This window comes from Pogoniulus pusillus, chromosome 16 (genome assembly GCF_015220805.1).
Source record: "Pogoniulus pusillus isolate bPogPus1 chromosome 16, bPogPus1.pri, whole genome shotgun sequence".
NCBI classification, from domain to species: domain Eukaryota; kingdom Metazoa; phylum Chordata; class Aves; order Piciformes; family Lybiidae; genus Pogoniulus; species Pogoniulus pusillus.
In genome coordinates, this window is record NC_087279.1 from 330,484 (window position 1) to 352,951 (window position 22,468).

General features: G+C 49.0%; 1 protein-coding gene across 11 annotated transcripts in view; it reads left to right on the top strand.

The window, feature by feature from the left end:
• Positions 1-22,468, top strand: part of TMCC1 (transmembrane and coiled-coil domain family 1) — a 127,071-nt gene that overhangs the window by 87,726 nt on the left and 16,877 nt on the right. The window contains exon 1 of one of the 11 annotated variants that reach the window (XM_064156095.1): positions 14,353-14,505. The exons of the other annotated variants lie outside the window; for them this stretch is intronic. Coding sequence (XP_064012165.1) covers positions 14,485-14,505 — 21 coding nt within the window. The 5' untranslated portion in view covers positions 14,353-14,484. Of the gene's footprint in view, positions 1-14,352; positions 14,506-22,468 lie in introns of those variants that run through there. 11 annotated transcript variants of the gene reach the window in all.

The following is a 22,468-nucleotide window of genomic DNA, read 5'->3' on the forward strand; positions in this document are numbered from 1 at the left end:
GCTTCAGCAATATAGACAGATAACTGACATTATAGAATAGCAAAGTTTAGGGAGAAAAAGCATTTGAAGTACAGAGCTGAAAGGTCTTCCATGGCATGAGCATGCTTCAGGAGGACAGGCTAGCACTGCTCCTCTGCTGTGCACCAGGAGCAAGGCTCCTTCGATTGCCTGAGCCTCTTCCCTTCACAGCCTTAAGAGGTCGTGATGATTTAATATTACCGATAAGTGATGATCCAGTGGCTGGATTCATGTGCCAGCAGATCCAGAACTATGTGTGCAGAGTTGGGGAATCACAGTATCACTGTGGGGCACTTAACCTTTGTTTGAATGCTGCAGCTGATGTAGTACTGGAACCCAGGAATCAGACGTTGAGGAGGAGAATTTGGGTGACAGTGTGGGTTGTGGCAGCCCTTTGTGCCCTCAGACTGAAAATGGTTGTAAGAGCAGATCTCTACAGTGTCTCTGCTGGAGTGGAGAACTCTTTTGGGTTCTCCGAGGTGTAGAGAGTGCAGGGCCTGTGCTGAACTGAAGGCTATGTATGCTGTACACATGGTGCTTTTAAACCAGCTCATGGGCACCAGCTGCTGCCCGTCACTGTCCAGCCACATGCTCCAGGTTACTCAGGGTGGCCAGGCTAGAGCTTGTTCTGCTTCCTTCTGAGTAAACCTGATTGCTAGATTCAGTGAGTGCTTTGCTCCGGGAGGTAATTGCCTGGAAGATTCCATAGCCTGTGTGCTCTGGGAGTGGTGCTGATGTGGGGGCAGCCGCAGCCGCATCTCGTCCGGAGGCTTGCTGACACTGCTGCAAACCTTCTTTATGTTCATTTCATTGCTGGAGAATTAGCAAACAACATTTCTAGCACATTTTATGGAAAGGGCAGTAAATTGCATTGGATACTCCACTGTGCCATGGAGAAACGACATTGAATTATTCAAGTGGCTGAAACTCCATCTGCCAATGCAGAAATTAATTCTATTTTTAACAGTATGAGGCACTCTCCTGCAGTTATTCATCAGAGCTGCTTCTGAGAGGGTGTTTTCATGCACTGCTTTGGGCTGTCTCCTGGGTAAGGTGTGTGTGTGGTCTCCTCTGTGTACTCTTTGTTGTCTTGCAACAAAGCTGAGCTGTCTTCAGCTAATCATTGACAATTTTAATTAAAATCATGTGAGGAAACTCCAGGTGGAAATCAGAAGACAGCCAGGAGCTTCCAGCAAAGTTTCATTCCTACTTTGAGGACAGGTTTTTGAACAGGGAGGCTGGTTAAGCAGTTGCAGTTGGCAGTGTGAAGTCAGGACTGGCCAGTGCATCGTTGCTTTGTCTGTGTGTGGCTCCCTCCCATCAGATGGATGGTGAAGGTTACATAGCTGGAAAGCAGGATGGTGCCTGAGCTGGAGTTCCCATGTGCCTGTTCTCCTTCAACTGCCTAACATCAGTCCAAATAAACTTTGTAGGTACCTGGCAGGTCAGCAAGCAGTTCTGGGAGCAGCTGTGAGCAGGAGATGATGCAGAGCTGGGCACAGCATGGGCAGGTGCTGCCTGCAAGGAGCCTTTGTCCCTTGGCTGAGGAAGATGCTGCTGCTGCTGTTTGGTTTCTAAGCTACTGATTAAAAGTAGTGCGGGGTCAAGAATTTCTCTCTGAGATGATTACCATAGCAACAGATTTGACCCCAGAACCAGTTCCAGGTTTGTTCATGTGCTGTGGAGCAGCCACAACTTGGCGTAGCTGTGAGCATTGCTTACCAGTGGTCTGGAGAGATGTGGGCTCACTGTGACCCAGGTGAGACCTTATCATCCATCTGGGAAGTCATCAGTACTAAATAGCAGGCAGATCCTGTACTTGAAATTGAGAGCAAGAATGAATTCCTGTGTTCCTGCAGGAGAGTGGAAGGAGCATGAGAGCTGTTGGTTTCAAGCCTGTCTCTTGTTACCAGTTTCTCCAAGCGTTTGCACAGTTCTTGCACTGTGTTCGTTTCTCTGACTTTACAGAAGGCCTTTGCTTCCATTGCTGCTGGGCAGGGCTGCAGAGCAAAAGCAGAGGTTTGGCGGCTGGGGATCGTTAGCAGATGATGTTGGAGGCTGAATCCCCTGACAGCTTGCAGGGGAGCAGATTCCTCCCGAAGCAGGATCATCATGGACTTGTCAGACTGTTGCTAAGCAGACAGTTATTACAAACCCGGAGAGCGTTCTAATGTAAATTATCTCTGCTTGTGACCTGGAAAACTGTGAGAGAGATGGTGTGGTGTTGTAGACTTGGTATCCACCACTGCTTTCCTTCAGTGAGTGTGGCACCAACAGCTAGGCTGATTAGCAATTAACAGGAGAAATAAGTGGTGGGTAAATTAACATCTCCTAAAAATAGTGTTCTTTGTAAGCATGGAACTGTTATGAGTAAGTGATGCACACAGTTGTCTGCAGAGCAGTGAGCTATGAAGAAAATTCTCTGGCTTCTCTGTCCCCAGGACAATCAGTTGCCTCACCACCTGACAGTTTCCCAAAACATGTGGGATGACCTTGCTGTGCTTACTCGAGGCATAAAACAAAAGCCTTATCTTGATGTGTCTTCCTCAGAGAACTTGTTCCCACCCCAGATCTTGCTTGGGATCTGTTTCTGCACATCGTGCTTTGTGTTGTGAATTGTGCTTGGCAAAGGAGGTCAGGAGAAAGGCTGCCACTTGCTTCTCAGAAGACGTCTTCACTGTACTGCCGAGGAGAGGCAGACCAAGTGCATCATGTCTTTTAGCCATATTTCCAGTCCAGCAGTGGCTTTTACTTCCTCTGGTCATACTGGCTGCAACAGAGGACCGTAAATCTGTGCAAGGCACCAGCTAGGTGAGGAGTGCCTCGTCTGGCTCACCTCGGGCTGTGTGGTGCACATGGCTTCGGTGCCGACTTCTGAAGGGCAGGGTTTGAGATTGTCTGTGGTTAGCTCCTTAAGTTGCCATACGAGTCTGAGCAACCTCCTGGAACGGGTTGCACCTTACCTGGAGCTCTAGAAGAGGTGTAAAGCTTTCGACCCATCTTTTCATTCCTGTGGGGTGAAGCCTGAGCTGCTTTTCTGTCTGAGACTGTCTGGTTCGTGTGTGTTGGTTTGCTTGTTTGGAAATAAACTTCCCAGCCCGTTTTCAGCAGATGTATTTTGCCTTTTGGCTTTGTTACTCTCCAGAAAACAAGACTCATTCAGACGTGTTCCTTACGGGGTGAGGGATGAACTATTTTTAGCAGGCTCGGTAACTCTTGTGCAGTGCGCTCCTGCCTGTCGCGTTCAGAGCTGCAGCTGCTGTCTCCAGCACGCGTTCGGGGCCTCTGCCAAGGCTGCTGCTGCTTCATGTGACGAGGTCCTGCTGTGTCAGGGCAGAGCGGAGCCCGGCGGGGCTGGAGCTGCTGTCTGCCGTGAACCTGCGGTGCAGCATGCGGGGCCGGCGCGGCGCCAGCGGAGTAGGACTACAGTGCTGCGCGCCCGGCGCAGAGGGCTCCTGCCTGCCGCCGCAGCCGTACGTCCGTGCGGCCTGCGCCTGCTGCGGGGCTCAGCGGGGCCGGCTTGCTAGGCAGGGGCCTGGCGCACAGCGAGGGCCTGGGCTCAGCTCTTGGTAGCAGCGGCTGCTGCTGGGCTTTGCTTGTCAGATCAGCCGGCGAGCTGCTGCCTCTTGCGACGCCGAAGGGATGGAATCGGTGTCTTCTGGCCATCCTCTGATGAGGCTGCAGTAGCTGTTCTTTCTGCTGGTGCTCTGTAGTGAGTAGTGCTTGCGACCCATCGTGCGCTCTATATTGAAATAAGGAAAGCTTCTTGCACTGCTGAGGTGCTGCTTGTCTCTGAAGTGTTTGATCCAGTTTGGCTGTGGGGGTGAAGATTCCCTGTGAGCACGGAGTCTGTGGTTTGAACAGCTTAGCTACGAGACAGGGTTTCTAACACCACCAGTCTGTCTTTTGGGCTTGCCCTTAGGGCTTCTCCAGTTATGGCAAGGGATTTCTTCCAGGAGCTTTGAGGTCAGCCTTTCTCAGGGTAGTTCTCCACCAGATATTCTGGAGTCTGTCCCAAAGAGCCCAGAATATGGAGAGAATCTGCTTTGCACAGAGGTAGTGAACAGCAAGGAATGTGACCACCAGAGGAAGCATGGCTGAGATCTACTGTTGGAATGTCTCAGGACAAGGAGGCAGTTCTAGGAGCCCTCCTGTTCTTCAAGGGGCAGCGCTGCTCGGGCAGTCTGCCTGCATGCCCTGGCCTCGCAAGAGGTGTTCTGGTTGACTTTAAAATCGAGTGCTTCATTAAGAAGGCTCTGGTGAGCCCCCACAGCAGTTCATCCCCTCATCCAGAGATGTCAGGGATCCTGGTGTGCTGGGTAGCATTTGCACTGTTGCCTGATTCTTCAGCGCTGCTGTGCCTGGCAACCTTCCTGCCATGTGTTGGCACTGGGGAAAGCGGCTTTGTTGGCAGCAGGTTCTGCTGTGCTTTGGGAGCTGCTGGCTGGTGGGGCAGGGGACCTTCTCCAACCAAGGTTACGGGCGGTCAGGCCGGCCTGGGCCGGGAGCTGCCATCGCGGCAGCCACGTGTGCCCAGGAAGCTGGGGGAGCTCGGAGGACCATGAGCCAGAGAATGGCATCCTGTGTTTGGCTGGCATATGCTCATTGCTGAGCACAGAGCTGCATTGTTGGGGCAAAGAAAAGTGAAAATACTAAAAGCATTCAAGCTATTTTCTTTTGGGGCACTCTTTGTCTTTGTGGAGCTCTGCCGAGTGGCCAGACCCACATGCAGAGCTGCTGGCAGAATGTAAAGGTGAGCTGAGAGCAGAAGGAAGGTATTGACTTGTGTGGATTTTGCTTGCAGCAATTTACAGAGAAGGGGGGGTATGTTTTCATATGAGATGTTGTCAAAGCTAGGCTAAGATGCTTGGAGAACTGGTACAGAAGCTAAGTGCTGACTGATGTATCTGAAAGGAGAGAATATGTTTGTTCAGTCTGTTTTCAGGGGGTTGTTATGTGTTCCATTTCAGTGACTAATACTGTGTTTTAAAATTGAGCTTTCTTGTCTTGTCAGTTTCACTGCAAGTATTTGAGTCTTCAGTGCTTCTCCAGCAAAGCCAGGGAAGATCAGATTTTGACTATTCCTGTTCCTGCAGTTTAGAGTCATGTGTGTAGCAGTAGTGTGTGTTCTGTAAGCTGTCAATGAGAAAAACAGCACGGAGTTATGGACTGCAAAACCTTTCCAAGAGGTCACCTGCAGCGTACAATCATAGCTGTGGGTTTTTTACTATTACTGTGACCTACTTTTGCCAGGGCCACCAAGGAGTACTGACCCAGGACAGTGAGTTACTGTTCAGGATGATTTGTCATTGCTGTTCAGGGTGCTGCAGCTTCCTCGCTTGAACCAAAGTGTTAAATTAGCAGGGTGTTGTCAGCTGGAGGCTCCATCATTGTTATTGACCCCGAGAAGGGAGCTGGTAAAATAGTCCTTTGTCTACCACACTGGGGTCATGCCCTGAACAATGTCACTGCCAGTCAGATTCCCTCTAGACTGAAACGTTTCAAGAGAGATGATCATAATCCAAATGAAATCTTGAAAAAACGACACAATGGGAGGGCAGCATCAGAAAGGGAAGTGCCAGAGAGAGAATTCCTAATAAAGGCTTGGCATTTCAGGGAAAAGAGCTGAAGTTAACCCAAAGTGGAGTGGCTGGGGTGGGTGACTGGAGCAGAAGAGGAGGATATCTGTTGAAGAAGGTCTTAGGCTGATGGGGATGGGGCTCCAGGTGCACAGGGCATCAGAAACACATGGGGCATTCACAGTGTCTGCTGCCCAGAAGCTGGTTGTTGGGCCAAGGACACATTCTGGTGAGTGGAGCTGGGGTTTAGCAGGGCTGAGGGCATGCTCTGGTGAGTGGAGCTGGGTTTTAGCCTCAACACAAGAAATGCAGAAGTTCAGAGGGGAACAGCATGGAGATCAAGGAGCAAATCTGGGCCTCAGATGAAGCCTGTCAGAGGACAATACAGTAGGGATATTTCTCATCAGTTTTGAGCACAAGAGTGAAGTTAGAGGTGCTTTCAAGGCTAAGGCTAATAAGAGCTTCTGGAAGAAGGGTATACCTGAAGGACAGATGTAGGCACAAGACACTTAAGATCTCCAAATGCATGAAGCAGCACTCAGAATAGATGTGATGTGGGAGACAAACCAGTTAAGAAAGGTTAAAGTGGTATCTTCCTGAGTAGTCCCTAGTACTGAAAGGGTTTTAATCAAATAAAGACAAGTGCAGAAGCAAATGCTCCCTGCTTTTGAAGAACTCGATGCCAATAATCAATAATGCACCAGTCTGCAATTGAGCTGATGTCTGCTGCAGCCTCTGGACTGGTGTTCACTGGAAAGGGAAATGGGTGCTGATTGGGGGCAGACTGATGGAGAAGACAAGTATAACCTCAAAATACTCAAACACAAATGCTGCTTTCTGTGGTAGCCACCTGCCTCTGTAGGAAGGTACAGAATTTGCTGCTTTCTGCTGCAGAGCAGAACTCAAACCCATCCCAAGAGTGTTTGATCATTACACAGCTCTCTGCCCATGCACAATGGTCTGCTGTGATGTCATCTCATAAGCTTCTGGCAGGGTCACCCATGAGCAAAGATTATCAGAGCTTATGACTTTTGGATTGATCAGTCAGTGAAGTTGCTGACATCATTGTTGTGTTCCTTAAAGAAAGGAATAAATGGAAGCTGCTGCATGCCAGCCGTGGCCTTCAGCAGCTTCCTGCACACCATCAGCCCAGAGCATGCAGAGACTGAACCCTTACTCTGTTCAGCACTGACTCTGGAACCTGCAAAGGCAACAACATTTCCTGTTGTCCAAATTTATCCATTAGACCTCTTTGTAGTCTGCATTCATGCCTTGGCTTTGTGTTCTCCAGAATGTGTTCACAGCTGGTTTCTGGCTTGCAGGCAGTCTGCTTTCCCTGTACCCACTCTGCTGTGCCGTTGGGAGTCCTGACCAGGTGACTGCAGTTTACTTCACAAATTAAGTTCTGCAAATCTGAGAGATGGGTTGTTAGCTTTCCTGTGCTGCTATCTCTGACTTCCATCAGCTTCTCTAGGTTCAGGATTTTTGCAGAAGGTCTGAAAGTTCTGAATAGAGCTTCAGATTTCCAGTTACACTGCAGCTTTTGTCTGTTGTGGTAAAGAGCATCAGGAACAGCCAAACAAAGGAAAACCATACTGCTTTCCAGAGAAAGTAGTACAGCTTGGGGTGACTGTGCATGTGAAGCTCTTTGACAAATGAGGATGCATGTTCCAAGATTCTCTTTGACTTTTGAGCTGAGAGGAGAGCTCTCAAACCCAGCCTGGCCAGATCATTTTAATGGGTGTGAGACCTCAGGTGTGTTACTGAGTTAACAGATGATTCTGTACCAGCTGAGCTGTGGATACCCATCACATCATCTGCTTGTTGTACACTTACAGTTCATTGGAAGGTGGGAACAAAATGTTCAGTCTTCATCTAGAGACTCCAGGTTCAGGCAGGCGCATCCTGCCTCGCAAATGGCAGTGACCAGGACAGCTCCTCAGCTCAGTCTGATGCTGCTGACTCTGGCCATGCTTTCAGGAATTTCGGTCACTGAATGGTAAAAACTAAACCAGCAAGACAGTTGTCAAGGATGAGAAGGTGCTTTTCCTGTTGTTTTGGTTGGAAAAAAGTGTCAGAGAGTAAAGTTTGGTAGCTCAAAAAACCTTTGACAGTGTAAAAAACCAGAACAAATCAACTGGATTTGTAGATGCCAAATAAAGGTGAAAGCTGACAGGAGAAATTTTGTTTAAAGAGGATGAAAGTGATTTCAGCCTCAGCTGTTTGCCTCCCAGATTGCAAGTGGCAAAACACAGTGTTACGACTAAAGGAAGATGAATGTTTTTTGGAGGTGGGTGTAGTGTCTACCAGTGGGGCTTACACTGGACATTCTGCTGATGTTGGTGCTAGCACTGCTGAGAAATGGAACACCAAGCCTGCCTGGCAATTGCCCATGTCATCACCCTGCAGTTCTGAGGTTGCAGCTTTATTGGTAAACTTAATCCTTTCTGCAGACTGGGCATTTTGCCTTGATTGTGGCTTCTGCTGAGCCACAGTAATCTTGCAGAGTCTGCTAAAAGTCTGTGTTTCGTATTTTGCCGTGTCAGGAAGACGGAAGATAGTTCTTTATATGCAGATTTCTAGCGGGTTAACCAAGTTGTTTAGCTTTAAAAAAGAAAAGACTGAAACTGTTTGATGTCCACCACTCGTCCACTACTGATCTGCTGCACTGCATCTTAGGCTGTGCCTGGAATTGGACCTGGACCTCAAAGGCTCAAGTTTTACATTTGGTGCCATTTGAGCAAAAGCTCAAGGATAGTTGGTGTCTGAAGAAGAAGAAAAAAAACCATTTCCATTCAAGACAAGCAAAATTCTGGCTTGATCTTCTGCCACCAAGCTAGAATTTTCTTTTGCATCAAGATCTGCTTTAGTGGGGTTTAGTGCAGTTTTGTGTGTTCTTTGGATGGAAGTCTTTGAAGTTCCAATCTGAATTCAAAAGTGGAGCTTAATCAGTACTAAGAAATCAGTGTGAAATCAGTTTTAGACATGGCATGAACAGCTGGAGTAACCAGGCTCAGCAAAACCGATTTGAAGTCTCCCCATACTAGGTTGTAAAGATTGAGGAGCCCTCTTCTAAATAGGCAGAATTTCACCCCACATAGGCAGATCTGGTCTAATAGCAGGCAGCAGCCGGGCTTCTCCGTGGCTGCTGTGGGAAAGCTGACTTGATGCAACGCTGACTGGGAGAATGCCCTTAGCAAACGTCCTCGGTGTTCCGCCGGCTCCCGTAGAATCTGCGTGGTCCTGCACCGGTGGCTCTCCGCCCTGGCTCGTGTGGCCATCTGCTGGCTAACCACAGCTCTGGCGGGGTGGCTTTGGTAGGACCGCTTCTGCCTCCATCAGCACAGGGGCTCTTCCTCCAGGTTCAGGGTTGGTATCGTGTGCTGAACTGGTTACGAAAAGCACCCCCAGGAGAGCTGCCCTTCACGCCGGGGCTGCAGGATGCAGTCTGTAAGCACAGACCCTTCTCTCTCATTTTTGAGTGCTTGTACCAATATTTTGAATGCTTCTGGGAATCTTGGGGGGATTTTTTTGGTCAGGAACACTGGGATGAGAAACTGCTCACAGTAACAAGGAAGGAAAGTCTTGCACAGAGCATCCTTCGAGTGAAATCGGAAGACACACACGTTCAAAACTGTCCCAGTGGGTGTGTGCAGAGGAGTGGATTCCAGTCTTGTGCAGGGACTTCAAAGTGTAGGAGCTTAAATTAGAAGGTGGATGTTAGGCAGTACATGAGCTTAAGGCACCTTTGGTGCCTTACTCCAGGAGGTTGTTGCAGCTTTTATAGTCACACAGTGGTTGTAGTTTCCACGTGCCAACAAGAACTTCGAGGTGGCTTTAGCCCACGTCCCTGGGGACTGAGTACAGGGACCGGCTGCTGGGTTTCAGTTTGGGGGTTAATGTGTATCAAGCCCAGATATCTGTGTTTAGATCTTGCAGATCTGCAGAAACCTACTAATCACCCCATAATTAACCAGAAAGTCTTGTGCAAGATGCCCTTTACTGCTGAGGGAGTTGATCTGGGACTAGCCTTTGACTATTAACTCTTCACTGGCTTCATAACGTTCTAGGCAGTAAAGGCAAACCTTTGGCTTTTCAGTAGTCTGTGTTTGTTTGAAGGCTTTATGGTAGCAAATTGTTTAGCTTTTCTGCCTGCTCACTTAAATTAACTGTACAGATAGTTTTCCACCCTTTAAATATGCCTTAGTAAATTCGGACAATGTAAATCTCATTACTAAATGACATTACAAATTCTGAGTTAACTACAACTAATTTCTGTCTGGACAAAACTTAGAAGGAAACATTGAATTCTGTGAGAGCTCTGAAATGTTTGCTAGCATACATTGCAGAAAGAGGTGCAAAGATCAGCTTAGTATTTAAATAAAATTATTTCAAAACTCTACCAGTTCCTCCCACTACTTGCCAAAGTCTGATCTTAGGGTTCTGCATCTGCACTCAAATGGTGGAAGGTATCAATGCCTCAGAGAAAGAGAGATCCTTGTTCAGCTTGGAGTACTTATCAGGATGTCAGCAGCTGCAAAACTGGTCTAAAATGACTTATCAGATCCTATGGTCAGCATTAATTGTCAGTAGTTGGCTTTTTGAGGTCTTCACTTTACCTGAAGTGCTTTACCAGCTGTGAAGAGTAGGAGTAAATTATATGTCCCACTTTAAATCTTCACCACAAGCTGTAGTAGTGTTGGACCATTTTATTCTGGAGATACCTTTTATGTGCCTGACAAGTAAGAATCTGATGTCACTGGGTTTCAAGGAGTCCTCCTTGTCCTGAAAGCAGTAGCGGTAGCTTTTAAGCAAATTAGGGAGAAAGGTTTCCCTTCCTGATAGAAAATACCTGTCTTTGGGCCCAGAAGGTGTGTTGAGCACAACAAATAAGCTCCTTTTCTCTTTCCTCTGTTTTTCTTACCTCTTCCATATTTTGCAAAGGTGATACAATGTGGCTGGATTCCAAAGAGATGAGATGTGCCTGTTGCAGCTCCCAGCACTGCGGGTCCTGTTTACCTTCCCTCGAGAAAAGCCACAGTGGTGAACTGATCCTTCAGGGGCCAGGCACTGCAGAGAGTGGCTTGCTTTGTTGATGAGTTCAAGGACCGTGTCAGTAGGAAGGTTTGTGGCGTTATTAAGAGGCATGAAGTGGTTCCCGGAGATCCATGCTTCCAGGGAGCCTTTGTTTTGGTTAGAGTCAATCTGCTGGCACATCCTGCTGCCTGTCTAAGCAAAGTCCTTTGGAGCTGAGGCAGTCTTTAAGTGCACTGGAAAGCAGGTGTTTTGTGCTCCTTGTATCAAATGCAGCCCATTTGGATTTCCCCAAAGGGGATTTCCTAGTTTGCTTAGAAGAAAGCTGAGCCTGTTACATTCAAGCAGATCAGGAGTGTGGTGGTTTGGGTGTACCCCGCCCCCCCACGCTTTAGAAATACCCAGCTAGACTCAGCCGGGCTCTGGGAATATAAATTAAGCTATTTATTTACAGCAGCACAATATACAAGCAGATATTTACAATCTATACAGTTATATACAGAAATATACAAGGTAAAAGTAATACAGAAACACAACTCCCCTCCCAGAAACCTGAGTCCCCAGGAGGGGCTCTCAACCACCCCTGCACCTTCCCCCTGCCCCTCTCAACCTTACTCCAGTCCTAAGGAAGAACAGAGGTTCAGCCAAGAGGTTAAGAAGGTAAGTTAGTGGAAGGTGAGGTTAGGGAGCTGCAGCTCAGTCCGAAGCCAGAAGCAGAGTGAAGACAAAATGGCGAGAGTGTTATCTAATGTTTACATTCTTCTTCAGCAAGACTCTGAGGGAAAGTAGACATCACCATTGTTTTTTGTTTTATTTTTTCACAGCCTATGATCTATTTTTTCTCACCGAAACATTCTAGCCTGCTTCAAACTAGCACAAGGAGAATTATGAATTCTTCGGGCTTTAGTAAGAGTGTTTTCTTTCTGAGGCCCTGCAAATGTGGTGACTGATGTTGAGTAACTCTGGCAAAGGTTGCTGGGTTTGATGAGCTTTGCTTTTAGTCCTTGTGCTCCATGCTTAATTGCTGACACATCTGGCATGAGCCGAACTGGCAGAAGAGCTGTATGAGATAGCACGGGTCATTGATGTGAAAGCTGTGACAGTGTTCACAGTGATCTGGCCATTTTACAACTGCAAGTGGATGAAGTGGTGTAAGCACTGCATGGCTTCTGTGTTCTGAGAAATGCTCCTGTTGTGTTTAGCTTGCATGTAAGAAAGTGTTTACAGTGTGCAGCCACGGATTTAGTAAGGCACAAAAAAGACATGCTGAAGGAATTAGTGTCACTTAAAAAGCTATCACATGCACACACGTGTCCATGCCTTAGCTGCTGGGTGTAATACTTGTGTATTACCAAGCCGGTCCTGTCTCATGAGTCTCTTGAGCAACTATTCCTTTGCTTCAACCCTTCTTTCTTTCTCATACATACCCTTGTGCACACACTTCCCTTCCTTCATGACTCTGCTTGTATACCTACCTGCACATCCTTGCTTCCCACTTGCTCATCTCCTCCTGACCCTGCCTGCTGCTGACGACCAGTTTGTTGTCAGAAGTCATCACATGCAGCATTTCCTGTGGCCTGTGCTTGGTCTCATGCCAGCTTCCCACCCTCAGCTACATCTGCTCCTTTATCCTACACAACTCTGAGATCCCACTTTCTGTGGAGGGGAGGGCTCAGGCTGCATCCTTCACCTGTGAGCAGCCGATTAGTGCTCACATTGAGCAGAGATTCTCTATCTGAATTTAGTCTGGGAGCTGTTGGGAGTGATGCAGTGACAGAAGCAGGTTCCTGAGCTGCCTTTTCATGATTAACATTTGGGATTTGCGAGCTGTATACCTTTATGGACAGTCAGAGGTGGACTTTTTTTTCCCTGACATAACTAACTAACTCTTCCCTCTTTATAACTACACTTGCAAGTATGGAAAAATTCCCAGATGTGTAACAGCACAGCAGATGTACTGCAGGAGCCCTGAGCCTGGAAGCTGATGGGTCCTGCCTGAACCCCATTTTTAGTATGATCTGTCTCACATATGCAGTTTGCTTGAGCATGTTGGCCCTGCATTTGTGTCCGGAGCTGGAAATGTCCATCACTGTGAGAGCCTTCTAGCCTGTCCTGGCCTTTGGGATTGGTTTTGTCCGTTTGATGCAGCAGAGATGAAATCCTCGGGGCATGAGAGAAGGCTGAATCCTGATTTGTTGTTGTTGTTTTCCATCTGTTGTTTCAGTCATGCGGTCTCTAGGTGTTTTGTATTTGCAATCTGATGTGCGAGCACTGTACCACCTCATCATCTGGTTCACACCACTTGCTTGGCTTTCTGTCTCCTCCCTTTTACCTGTCTTCCTTCCCCTGGAGAACCTAATTCAACGGGTTTGAAGCAGACCTTGGTTCCATGAACCATAAAGTCTCCCTGTACTCTGAAAGAGAGTGAAAGGGGCTGACACTCCAATGTATTCTCTTCTTATTGCCATGCTGTGCACGAGCATTAGGTCAGCCTCTCAGTGATCCCACATTGGGTACCAATTAAAATGTGGTGGGCTTAAAATTACCCTACCCCAAAATAAAATTACCAGTCTAACTCAGAAGGTTTGAAAGTAAGATAAAGCTATATATTTACATTGAGCTGAACTCTAAAAGCATATAATACAATGCATGTGCACAGAATATATTTACAAATTATTGGCAACCTAGAAATAACAGAGAGATGCCCTCCAAACAAACCCAGAAAGGGCTAAGGGCCACCACCTTTGCCCCCCCTCCGAGAGAAAATCGGGCCCCAACTGTTACCTGTTCAGCCAAAGTTAGCATAGCCATGCAAGATCAGCCAGACAGGACAAGAAGAGGAGGTGGCAGGAAGCGGCAGAGAGCCGCGTGGTTGCTGTGAGGAGCTTGCTGATGCTGGCTTCTCTTCCCGTCACTTAGGCACGCATCTCAAGCATTCACCTGTGAAATGCTGCAGATGAGGGAGCAGACCTGGAGACTCCTTTTCTCCTCATGCCAAACTCCACTTTAGGGAGCAGAACAGTGAGGGAATGATCACAACTCTTCAGTTTGTTCACTAGTTGCTCACTTTCACTTCATGTTTCTCATTACTTAATATTTGGCAGCATTCAGGTTCCCCCCAGTACAGTTATCCAGCCCCTGCTGTGTTTTTTGCCCAGATGTTTCGATTCTAATGAGTCTTGGAAAGAGTTCTCATCTTGGTACAGGGGTCATATCAGCATCTAATCTGCAGAAGTTTTTAAGCTGCATCAAAGCTCATTTGCCCTCCCTTTCCACTCCCCTCCCCCCTCCCCCTTCCCTTTCGCCAGTGTTACAAAGGAACTTCAGGAAGGAAGTGCAGTAGAGCACAAACAAGCTGCCTGTCTCTGCTGGCCTCTCGCTGCTGGTGCCCTAGGGGCTCTCCCTGAACAGCAAGGGGCTGTGCAGAGTGTGGGTGCGAGGGGCCCCCGTCCCCTGCCTGCACTGCAGCACCGGCCCAGGTTATGAGGCTCCTCCTATTCTCAGATGGGATTCCTGGGAACATCTGTGTGTCCCCGTGTTACTGAGGCTTGGACCAACATCGTCCAGCTTCTGCTGTGCTCATCACCACCTTCTGTGGTGCCAGGCGTCAGAGCACCGCAGCAAGGGCAACAGCGCTGAGAAGCTGCTTAGGCTCACTGCTGGGCTGCAACGTGTTTGAATTTTGTTTGCATGGAAGAGCAGCTGTCGGTGGGCTCTTGATCACATTTCTCTTTCTTCCTGGGTACAGAAGTCTGCATTTAAGAGCAGGGAACAGCAGGGCACTGTGGCTGTGGTTTGGGAGTGAAGAAGATGTGCCTTCCTCGTCAGTGAGGAGTGACACGCGTTTCTCCTAATGGAGGCGATACTCGGCCTGGTAGGTTGGCTTGGGTTTATTGCTCTACAAAGCTTGTGAAGGCTTCCTGGTGGTATTGGATAATGAGCACATTCTGATGGATTTTTGTGGATTTGTTTTCTGGGGTGTACAGTGAAATGATCTGTCTGAATAGTAGCAAAGTCTCTGTGCATGCAGCCAGGTTGTACCAAACATACACTGCTTGCTGCACAAGGCTGCTGACTGCAGAAAAAACTTCACCTCTCTTAGGTGGGATAAAAGTGCTTTAGAAATCTGGAGGTTTGTCAGTATGAATCCTGTTTTTCAGTGGTGAAATCTGCCATAAGAATGTGAATTGTGACACTTTTGTTGGTGTTTGTAATTTGTCACTGTATTAGATTGGAAACCCAGATCTGGAGTGTTGCCTTGAGCTTGCACAAGTACAAAAATTGCTTCGGTGAGTGTTTGCAGTGGAGATTTCTCAGTGGACTCTTGGAGCAGGGTGCTTGCTGCCTTTTGGCCTGGTTCTGGAGTCTTGCTCTGGAGCAGAGCTGACAAAGCCAGAAGTCACCTGGCAGACACACAGCGCTGAGCAACACAGAGCACTGCAGCTCTCCTGCCCCAGGTGCCTGGCTGATGTCAGAACTGCAGGTGTGGGGTGTAGGGCAGTGACTAACACTAGCGGCTCTTTTTAAAAGCCTTCTTTACAACAGCATTGCTGGATGGAGTCCTCCATGCCCTTGTTAGAGCAGGGCTCTTGTGGTCAGAGAATCTTGGTGCCTGGTATCCCTTTAGCCCTGAAAATAACCTCAGACAAATGGTACCACAGCGATCAAAGGAGTTAGATTTCCTGTCATTTCTGGGGTTTGTGACCGTGCTGTGGCACTGCAGTGCACTTCAACAGCAAGCAGTGTGGGCAGTGCTGCTGTTCTTGTCATTCCTTCCTGCTCTGGCTATCCCAGTTGTGCTTCCAGGTATCTCTCTACCTGCCCTGCAGACCTGAACAGGGAATAGCTTGGAGGCATTTGAGCCTTGGAAGCACCTCATAGTGCATCCTCTCAGAACACCATGCTCTGAATTCATGGCTCTAAGATCTCAATGTGTGCGGCTTGGTTTTGTGGCAGCCGTCTCTGTCCTAGGAGAATAGTAATGTTTGCTGCAAATGGGCAATATTGGTGAGACAGAGAAGAGAGTGAGGGGAGAGGCAGCCATGAGGCAAAGGTGAGTCTGAAGGAGCAGGGCTTGAGGCCAGAAGGAGCTGTGGATTGGAGCTGTGGATCAGAGCTCTCACAAACCGAGTGACAAGGTTCTGCTTTACCCCTTTGAAATATGGCAGTGGAACGCCTGCTCACAGGCGTTGGACTCCACCTCTGGAGCTCCCTTCCAACCTCTAAAGTTCCGTTATTCTGTGACAAGGAGGTTGAGGGGCCTGCCTGAGAGCTGGTGGTTTCTTCTTGCACCAGTGCAGCTGTGGTTAAAGAGCTGATGCTGGCTCTGTTTTCTCCTCCTGTGACAATTACTGTCTAATTAGTTTAAGCCTTCCAGGAGATCGCATTAATCTTGTGAATATGTACCCAGTGATTCTTAAATAGCAGTGTTTCAGTCGCTATAAATAGAGCGCGCAGTTGATGGGTGGGTTGGTGTCCTGCTGTGCCTCTTTGCATCCGTTGGTGGTTCCGCTGGAGCCTTGGTACGCAGGGGCTGCCGTGTGCTGAGGAGCGCCTGCCGCCTCCGTCCCGTCCATTGCTGCCCGCGCCGCTGCCTGCTCCCCTGCGCGGCGGCTGTGGCTCATACACAGCATCGTGTGTCGAGAGGGGATGGAGAGCCCTGCAGCTTTAAATCGCGCAGCACCAGCCCTGGGGAAGAGATCTCCTGAGAGCTCTGGCAGGGCTGTCGGCTCGCAGCAACAGCTCTGACCCGGCACACAGCGATGCTGGGCTCGGCGCTGGTGCTGCCCGGGCTGTGCAGCGAGCGGCCGGGCGGAGGGCCCGGGCCGGGTCGGCGGCAGCCAGCGTCTGGGCCAGGGTGCAGATGGCCTCGCCGAGATGTTCATGTGGTGCTGCTGTGCCTGCGTGTGCTGCGAGACGGACTTTTGCGAGCCCACCAAGGTGAGAGCAGCGTGGAGAGCGCTGGAGCAGCAGTCGTGATCTTATCTGGCTGTTTTAGTTAAACCTCCACCACGACTTGACCTCGTTTTGTGGCATCAGTCTTGGAAATGCTGCGTCTTCCTCCAGGCACTGCTGCTGAGTCTGTTTTTTATATAGCTTTTCTGCACTTGGGAAGCTCTAAAGCATGAGAAAGGCTCCTTTTAGAGTGAGTGTTGCAGTTTATAAATAGGATCAAACAGGGTACTGCTTTTGGGGGGGTTCTGGGTTTTGTTGTGCTGGGGCTTGGCTTGTAGGATAAAATGAAGAATAAAGGAAGGGGTTAGTAAATGCAGCCACCTGTCAGAGAGGTGTTTGGGCTGGTAGGTTTTGAAATGAGACCTCTTGTTCAGCTGTGCAAAATATATTCTTAGGCAGTAGTAATCAAACTGCAGGATCATACTTTCCTCCACGTGGAAAAAAAAAAGTGTTCTGCTTCCCATGGAGCCAGTGACCTTCAGGAACAAGTGCTTTGGTTCGGTTTAGCTGTGCAAGCAAGCACTGCCCTTGCACTCCTCTGTGGTAGCAGCAAGCTGTTATTTCCCCTCACACTTAGTGAATGTGGGAGAGAGAGAGACAGCCAGGGCTTTGACACTGATTCCTCCTGCAGAACAGAGGATGCTTCTCATGGAGTCACTGCAGTTAGCTCTCCAGTGCATTGTGGCTCCAGTGTTTGGAGAAGAAAGAAGTAAAGATGCAGAGGTTTTGTTTTGCCGTTGTAAGCTTGCTGAGGGCTGATTACCTGCAGAAGACTTGGGTGGGAAATGGCATGGTATTATTGGTGTGTTTGAAGCATGAGTGTCTAACCACGTGTATTTAACAGGTTCCTTTTTCTTTGGGAAGATATAGATCCCCTACACTGGGACATGTGCATTTTTGTCACTCCATCCATCAGTCTTCATAATACAGTGACACACAGGTCGGCTTTGGGAGCAGCTCTGTTAGAAACACAGAGCTGGAGAGGCACAAGCTGCTGAGGAAGAGGGCCAGCAAGGCAGCAGGGATTTGTTTATAGTCCTCATCCCAGGCAGCTAGATCTGTCTGCTTCACATCTCAGCATGTGTAACAGCAGGCTGATGTATCACTGCTGTGAGCTGGAGGGAGAAGTGGATGGAAAGAGCATAGGATACCACATTCTGTGCTTTCCAGATTGGGTGTGGGCAGTCCTGCTGCCAGGGCAGCCTGAGAAGCTTTCCAGCCTGTGTTGTGGAGATGCTGCTGTGGTCAGGTTTGTCTCTGCAGGAACCTGGGCTTTGAGGTTGCAGGTGAAAAAGGTGAAAAGCAGTTGCAGGGTGAGGCCTCTGGATTTTTACAAGAATACTGAAAGCAGCACAGTGATTCCAGTATTTAGTTAATCCAGTGTTCCCTGTGGATTTCTAGACAAATGCCCTGATGCCTTTCTCTGCTGGGTATTCATCATCCCTGGAGCTCACCTTCCTCCTTGAAGTGTCACTGCTTACTGTTTCCTTCTCCCTGGCTTCTGAAGCACGTGCCAGGTGTCTGCAGCCCTGGGGAGCATGTGTCCCAGTGCTCTAGGGACTGACCTTGCCTACATTGCCTCTCCTTGTCCTTGGCGAGCAGTTGACCATGTAGAGCAATCCTGTGGGTTTAGCTGGTGTTGATGCAGGAGCAGGCTGCAGTCCTTGGAGCTGAACAGGAGTGGAGTCTGAGGTCATCTCTGTTGCATAGCTGTCTGGCAACTCTAATGTTAGCTGATGGACTCTGTGATACTGAAAAGCCTTTGAAAAAGGAGACAATATGTCAAGAAGTGTTGTGCAGAGGTGACGAAGAAATGTGTTCACAGGAAAGATGAATCCTGCTGTTTTGAAATACTTACATTGTGTATAAACTGTCGATGGGTTCAGGTGGTCCCAGTCTGGCTTTTGCAGTCACAGTCTGTGGTGCAGTCATGTAGACACGCAAGAGCCCTTCAGACCAAATACATGGAGTGGGCTTGCATGTATAACTTCAACAGGGAAACCTCTCCTGAGCAAGGGGAACTTTGCTTCTCTGTGTGGCTGCTCTGTGCAGTGATCACACTGAGATGTTTGCTCCCCCCGATTCCAGCCCCAGTGTCCTCTGCTCTTTACAGAGTCTGTAAGATGCAGTAATGTTCTGGATTTATCTGACAGCAGCTGCAAACTGCTCTCTGGGAAACGTTAACAATGACTCTGTCTCTAAGGTAAGGAGATGTGATTTGGACATATTGGGAAAACAGAGTTCAGCCCCTCCTAATAAACCTATAAATGCTCATTTTGCAGAGCTGCTTTCAGATAAAAACTTGGGATAAACCTGCTTGCAAATCCACCCTCTCAGTTCCTATACCTTTTGTTTGGTTTACCTCATTTCCTCTCCTTATTGTTGTAACTTCTGGCCTGATTGGCAGTCCCCTTTGATTAAAACTCTGCAACTGCTTTTCACCTTTTTCACCTGCAACCTCAAAGCCAAGATTCCTGCAAGCCCTTGTCTTGCCTGCTGGTCCCTTGGAGATGCTGCGTTAGTTCCCCTGGGCTTGCCTTACTCATTGTGTATATGTTCACTCAGCCAACACAGATGATGTCCTCAGCCAGTCTCTGTAGCTTTGGAAAGCCACTGCTGAACTGGGCTGCTGAACTGAGGTGTACTTACTCCAGACTTCAGGGGCTAGAGATCAAGAAGGTCTCTGGTGGCACTGGAAAGTCTAAACAGCATGAAAAGGGCCACAGACATCTCCGGAGAGCTGTGGCACGGTCCTGTGTAAGTACTTTCTCTCTGTAGGGTGCAAATAAGTGCTGGCGGGCAGAGCTGGTGCCTGGTCCTGTTGTGTCCATCCATCTGAGGAGACAGCTTGAGTGAGGTTCTGTGTCACCTTGCTGTTCCTGGCTGAGGGCCATCGGGGTGAGTGTGCAGAGCCACTGGTGGGAAAGATGTAGGTCAGCTTTGTAGCTCAGATACCTTTTAGTCAGCTAGTAAGGGACAGCATTTGCTTGCCCAGAGGCGTGGTGCCCCCAGCAGGTGGGTTCAAGCAGGAAAGGTGCAGAGCCTGCCAAGCTGGCTGTGCTGCAGGGATTGCCCATGGCCAGTGGTTTCACTGCACTAGCAGAGCCTCTCCTGAGGCACCTCTGTGAAAGAGCTTGTGCTGGTTGTGACAGATGCCACTTGCAGTGCTTACTGACACAGCAAGTGCAATGTCACGTGGCAGCAGCACCTTGCAGCATTGCCCCCACCCCAGTGACTGCTGGAGCTGAAATATTAGTCTCCTTTGGGGATTTCTGCTGCTGACAGATAGCAGGGATATGCAGCTGGCTGCTGTGTAGCTGAACTCTGTTTCTGGCATGTGGAGCAGTGTGGGAAGTCACCTGTTCATTTCATATCGAATGATGTGACAGAGCCCTGGGAGAGTCCCACTGCAGCTGGCTTTACCAGATAACAAGCGATGGGTGAGGGTTTGTACCCCAGGCCACAGCCTGAGGCAGTCCTAGGTGACTTCTCCCTCCTGTAGTGTGTGGAGCCAGGCTTGGGATCTTCCTGTGGATAAAACTATCTCCAGGATCCTTATCACTGCCTGGGTCCCAGGCCAGTCTGCACCTCAGCCCTGAGGGACCCGTTGTCCTTTCTGTCCCCTGCTGTGCCAGTGCTGAGTCCGGCAGGGCCCTGGCATCCCCACCAGAGAAAGGGAGCCGTCCATTGCCCACCAGGCTCCAGCACATGCTGAGCCACTGCTCTGCTAGCTGCCAGAAGCCCGTCTGTCCCTTGCTGGGGATCTCCCATCTCTTCCCCCTTGCACAGGGTGTGCTGGCCGTGCTGGAACCTGCAGGCGTGGCTGTGCAGTGGCAGATGTGACACGAGCACACCCCTGATGTGGCCATTGCCACCCACTAGTGTTTAACTGCTGTGAGTCAGATACAAAGCTGCTTCCTTCTGGTGTTCCCAGTGCTGGTTCCCTGCTCTGATTGCGATCTTAGGCAGCCAAAGGAGTTGAATTGGATTTTTTTCCTGGTTTTGTTTTTGAGTAATTTTTCTCACAGTGTTTTTTTTTCCAGAACTGGGATGATCTTCCCACCGTTTTGAGGGTTAATTGCTCACAGGCAAAAACTGTTTATCTCTTTTGGAAACCCCACTTATAATCTAACTAATGAGCTGTACTATGAAAGATACGCAGCAAGGCTTCCCTGAGCTGTCCATCTGTTTTTTTGCATGCCTGAGCCAGTTCTGGGTTTGATTTGGATTTAGGAGTGTCATGGGGACAGCTCAGAGCATTTGCTGGCAAAGCTGACCAGCAATGTCTGTGGGTGAGAGATGGAGCCCGTTCAAGTGCAGAGGAAGTAAATAATTCTGTGTCCAGCTGGAGGTGCAGGGAGGCCTGAGGGGAGTCAGCAGTAAGTACCTACACTGAGCATTAGTTTGAATCAGAGATGACACTCACTGTACTCCTGAGGTGTCACTTGAAGGGTGGGATTGTGCTGTCCAGCAGGATGGGTGCTCTGAGAGTGCTAAGTGAGCTGGTCTGAGTCTTGTGAGGTCCAGCAGAGCAGTGACAGGAGTTAGACATGCACTGGTGGATGCTACTGGTGTGGGGAGATGCAAAGGATACTCTCGGCTTCTTCCCTCTAATTTTATTCTCCATAAGCTCTTAGGGAGCTTATTTATTAATGAACTGTCTTGTATCTGCCATGGAAGCCTGCAGGTCTCTGCTGCTGCCTGTGCCTGGAGCAGGAGACCATCTGCCCACCTGATGGATGGATTGGCAAGTCACAGCCTCATGCCAAAGCTACTGCCTGTGTAGCTCGTACCGGCTGTATGCTAAGGATGCTGTTAATGAGGGCTGTTTCCAGACAAGAAGCCTGAAGCCTCTAACAAACCCTCCAGGGTTTGTCTGCCTGTGTCACTGGACTGCCTTCAGCGCAGTAGGCAAAAGGAAAGAGCAGCTCCTGCATATTTTGGTAGTGAGAATTTGCTGCTTCTAGGGTGCTGGATCACTGGGAGCAGGATTAATCTGGGCGCCTGGAGCACTGAGAGCTGCCTTCTGGGCCTGCTCTCCCCACCTGTCAGCATTTGCAGCTCCACTCTCACCTCATCCTATATGTTTTTATTCCAAGTATTGCAGTGCTTTCCAGTCATATTTCCAACGCTCCAGACAAAGGAGGAGGAGGAAGAAGCTAAGCAGTCTCTTTACAGGAAGCTTGCTCTGAACCCTGCTGTTTGCTCAAGCCAGCTCCCTGCTTGTGTAAGAAAACAGCTGTGGGCTCTGTGAGCGCCTGCATTGCCTGCAGCTCCTGAGCTGGCTGTGGAGGGTGAACCTTGCCTTTAGTGTTCAGCAATGCTGAAAGGCAACATCACAGGTTCTTTTGGGGCTGCTGCAGAGTAAGTACGTGGAATGACTTCTGCAGGAGGGAAAGTGTTGATAGTGCCAGGAATTTGGTGAGACCTGAAGGAGAAAGCAGAAGGTCCTGATGTAATTTAATTCGGTTCATGGGACAGTGCCAAAGCAGTCAGTACACTTGGAAATGGCCTTGCAAGGGAGGGTGGCTAATTGAATTTCAGTCCCTCTGTAGAGAAGCAGTGGCCATTACCGGGCTTCATTTGCCAGTGGCTTTTCAGGACAGATTGCCAGTCATCTTCAGTCAATAATATGGCACTGTCATTTCCCAGGGATCTGCTTTGTGCTGACTCTTCCCTTTCTAAAGCTTTGTCAATACGGATAAAGCACTGAAATTATCCCAGCTCCGTTCCAGAGCAGCGCTTTGTACAGCCATCCGCTTCTGCACTGGAGAAAGCTTTCTCCTTAGTTCAGAAGTGCCCCCACGGCTGGTCACTGCAGAGCGAGCCTCCCCTCCCAGCGTGGCTCGCTCTGCTCTATGTTCTGCCACATCTATGGGAGG